Source organism: Nannochloropsis gaditana (assembly GCF_000240725.1).
Source record: "Nannochloropsis gaditana CCMP526 unplaced genomic scaffold scaffold690, whole genome shotgun sequence".
NCBI classification, from domain to species: Eukaryota; class Eustigmatophyceae; order Eustigmatales; family Monodopsidaceae; genus Microchloropsis; species Microchloropsis gaditana.
The window spans coordinates 1-4013 of NW_005803263.1; the positions used below are offsets into that span (position 1 = coordinate 1).

Here is a 4013-nt window from a genome sequence, read left to right on the forward strand (position 1 = left end):
TCCTTGCCTTTTAAATACCGACCCACCGCTTTGAGGACCTCGTCGAGGAGCAAGATGGGGGCGGCCCATTGGAGGACGTTGAGCCAGTCGGAGTCGGCCATGCTCGACACGCCGAAGACCTGGTTCAGGAACGGGAAGTAGACTACGGCCAAGTGGATGGAAAAAGGGAGGGCCACGCCCCCCAGAAGCCATGGGTTTTTCCAGGGTGGGACCCGAAGAATGGAATTGTCCAGGGAGACCGCGGAGAGAGCCTTGAACATCTCCATGGTCACGAGCACGGAGAGTGCCAAGGTCTGAGGGGAGGCGAGGGCGGGGCCGAAGACGTCGCATCTGTCGGGGTGCTCGCCCAAAAGGGACGTCAACCCGCCCAAGTCCGGCGCGAAGCTGTCCTCCCAGTTCACGCAATGGCCCCAATGCGTCAATTCTTTCCAGGTGACCCCACGTCGCAGGAACCATTGCACAAAAATCCCCACTGTTGCAAAGCCCACGTAAGCCCCCGTGATCAGGTAGCGAATCAGCAGCCATCGGCTCAGGATGGGTTCGGTGGAGCTGCGCGGCGGCTTGAGCATGGCGTCCGGGTCGGGCGGATTAAAGCCCAGCGCGGTGGCGGGGGGGCCGTCCGTCACCAGGTTCACCCACAGCAGGTGAAGAGGGGTCAAAGGCTCAGGCAACCCCAACACGGTGGCGCCAAAGATGGTCAGTATCTCACCAATGTTGCAAGAAATCAGGAAACAGATGAAAGCCTGCATGTTCGCGTAGATGCACCGGCCTTCCTCCACGGCCGAGACAATGGTGGCGAAGTTGTCGTCGGCCAAGACCATGTCCGCTGCCTGCTTGCACACCTCAGTACCCGTGATCCCCATTGCCACACCGATCGCCGCCTGTTGCAACGCCGGTGCGTCGTTGACCCCATCCCCCGTCATCGCCGGCACTTCCCCTTCCTGTTGTAACATCTTCACCAGCTGCTGCTTGTCCTGGGGCTCGGTCCGACAGAAAATCAAATTGCCCGACCGCAAAATTGACCGTTGCTCCTGCTCCGACAACCCGAAAAAGTCCGCGCCCCGAAAGGCCTTGCGACTCACGTCTTCCTCCCGCCCAAAAATGTGCACGTCCCTGGCAATTGCCACCGCCGTTTCCCGCGAGTCCCCCGTGATCATGATCACCCGCACGCCCGCCTCGCGACATTGCAGTATCGCCCGGGCAGCCTCCGGTCGGGCCGGGTCCTTGATCCCACAAATGCCGACCAGGGTCAGCCCGCTTTCGATCTGACCGAACTGCGCGGGGTTCCGCAACAAGGGGCTCGATGCCGCTTCCTCCTCCGTGCTCACTTTGTTCAGTGCGCCCAGCTCTCCCCCCTCCTTCATCGCCAGCCCCAAACACCTCAAGGGCCGAACGGCCATGCTCTCCACCTTGGCCATGATCCGGTGCCGCATCTCGTTCGTCAGGGGCACGGTTTTCCCGCTCGCCAGACGCAGCCGCGTGCAGCGGGCCACCAGCAAGTCGGGGGCACCTTTGACGAAGAGCTTATTCCCTCCCCCGTTCCAAGGCCGACAAAGGACGGACATGCTCTTTCGGTCCCGGGAAAATTCCAACGTGGCCAGTTTCGCGTACTTCCCTTCCCAGTACTTGCTGTACTGGGAGCAGGCCACAAAGGGATCCTCATTCCGGGGTTCCCCGGGAATGTGGAGCTTCTCCACCAGGACTTTCAGGGCGGCCTCCGTAGGCTCCCCGATCCGTTCGAATTTCCCGTCCTGGAAAACGATTTTGGCCTCGTTGCAAAGCGCGGCGATGGTGGCGATGTCTTCGATCCCTTTGGGCAGGGCGTTCCCAGCCCCGAAGCCGGACGGCATCAAGCCTTCCACGGCGCCACTCGGGTTGTAACTGACCCCTTCCACGGCGAATTCGCTCATGACTGCCCCCCCTTCCGCCTTCCCACCTTCCGCCAAAGTGACCAGACTCACGCAGGTCATCTGGTTCGTGGTCAAGGTCCCAGTCTTGTCCGAGCAGATGACCGTGGTGCATCCCAAGGTTTCGACGGAGGGCAGCTTCCGGACAATGACGTTGCGCTTGGCCATGCGTCGGGTCCCCAAGGACAGGCACAGCGTGATCACCGCCGGAAGCCCCTCGGGGATGGCGGCCACGCCCAAGGCCACCGCTACCTTCGCGTAGTAGAGCGCGCCTTTCAGTGTGGACCCGTGGACGGGGTTGGAAAATTCTGGGTACGAGAAACACCAGACGGCCAAACAGATTCCTCCAATAATGTAAGTGAGTTGATTGCCGAATTCGTCCAATTTCTGGGCCAAGGGAGTCTTGATCTGCTCTTGCTTCGCCTGCTCCACCCCTTGGTTGATTTTCCCAATCTCCGTCCGCGCCCCCGTATCCACCACCAGGGCATACGCAGCGCCGTTGCTGATCATGGTCCCGCTGAAGATCATGTTCGTCTTGCTCTGGATCCGGGCTTCCTCCGAGACAGGATCCAGGAACTTGGACACACTCGCGCTCTCCCCGGTCAGGGAGCCTTCGTCGCAGGAGAAGGTGGTGGTCTTCAAGGCCAATATTCGCGCGTCCGCCGGCACTTTATCGCCCACTCGGACGAAAATGATATCCCCGGGCACCAACTCCCGTGCGGGAAGGTCATTCAGCCATCGCCCTTCCCGCAGGACACAAGCATTCTCCGGCTGTAGTTTTTTTAGCGCGTCCAATGCGCCTTCCGCGGACCGGCCTTGCCATATGCCCACGAAAGCGTTGATGACAAGGATCATGACAATCACCAGTGGCTCGACAAAGGCAGTCGGGTCATCCTCAAAGAGGGAAAGCACACTGGATACGACCGCGACCATCACCAATATCTGCACCAACCGGTCCTCAAATTGCTCGGCGACAAGTTCCAACAAAGATGTTTGCTTTGGTGGGCTCAACTCGTTCGGCCCCACGGCGGCAAGACGCACTTGGGCTTCCCCCGCGGTGAGACCTTTCTCTTCCGAAACCACAAAATGCCGCAAGGCCGCCAGAGGAGTGACGGCATGCGCGGGGTAATGCCGCGTGTAATCTGATGGGGGCACAGGAACATGCGGCAAAGTCGACGTGGACGATGTGGGTGGGATCGCGGCTCCTCCGCGGCCGGCAATTCTTATGCCGGAACCTCCTGACCCTCGCGGGCCCGCAAGCCCTCCAATACCACCAGGACCGTGGCTTCCCCCGGGCAGAACGGGTGCTTGCGCTAAAAAACTTCCACGACCTCGATTTCTCCAACACGAAGAGCCTCCATGTCTACCGCCGTTGCCCCCAGTGTTCGTGGTTGCGCGGGCCAGGTTGGGAAGGGAGAGGAGGAAGGCAGGGAGAAGAGAAACCACGAGGGCGGCGGAATGGACAAGAAGAGGAAGAGGCCGCATGGTTTAAAGGTCGCAGGTGAGATGCAATCAGGAGTGCTGGCCAAGAGCAAGGATGTTAATTTTGCGAGGAAGACGCTTTGACTCACACCCTGATGATCGGCGTGTGCGTTCCTCCCTATCCGAGCCTTTTCCCTCTTGCAGCCACTGATCCACCGTGATAGCGATGTGGAATGCGAAAAAGAGGGTCAGGGTGGGTCGACATTTAAAAGACATAGCAGTATGAACAGAGTATTGTATGGAGGTTTCAATGAGCAAACGGGTCGTGGAAAGCGTTTTGGGTTTGGTCTCAGTATCGCTGTGACAATTGACTCGGAAGACCGCAGCCGCTCGCCAACCCGAGTGGAGATCGCTCCAGATTAACCCTAATAGGGAAGTAGATTGCTGGCCCAATAACACCATGCATGCGATTCCTACGAATATTGTCTGGCATTTTTATCAACATTCCCATATTATGCCCCTGTGGAGTGCAAAATTTCAGGGAGAAGGCACTGTTTTGGTCGAAGGCCTAAGATCAGCAATGTTTGCTCGAAGTGCAGCCCCTGTACAGTCATAATTTCTTGTCTGTGCATGCGAAAGTTGAAGCATAGGTTAGGCAAGGAAGCTGGTGCATTCATGTTGCGA

At 58.8% G+C, this 4013-nt stretch overlaps 1 protein-coding gene across 1 annotated transcript; it reads right to left on the bottom strand.

The window, feature by feature from the left end:
- Window positions 1-26: 26 nt before the first annotated feature.
- NGA_0576820 (putative serca-type calcium atpase) lies at window positions 27-3392 on the bottom strand (the record flags this gene model as incomplete). The annotated part of the gene is made up of 1 exon (XM_005853897.1): window positions 27-3392. A coding segment is annotated over one exon (3366 nt), but the record flags the coding sequence as incomplete, so codon positions are not given.
- Between the last annotated feature and the right edge of the window lie 621 nt (window positions 3393-4013).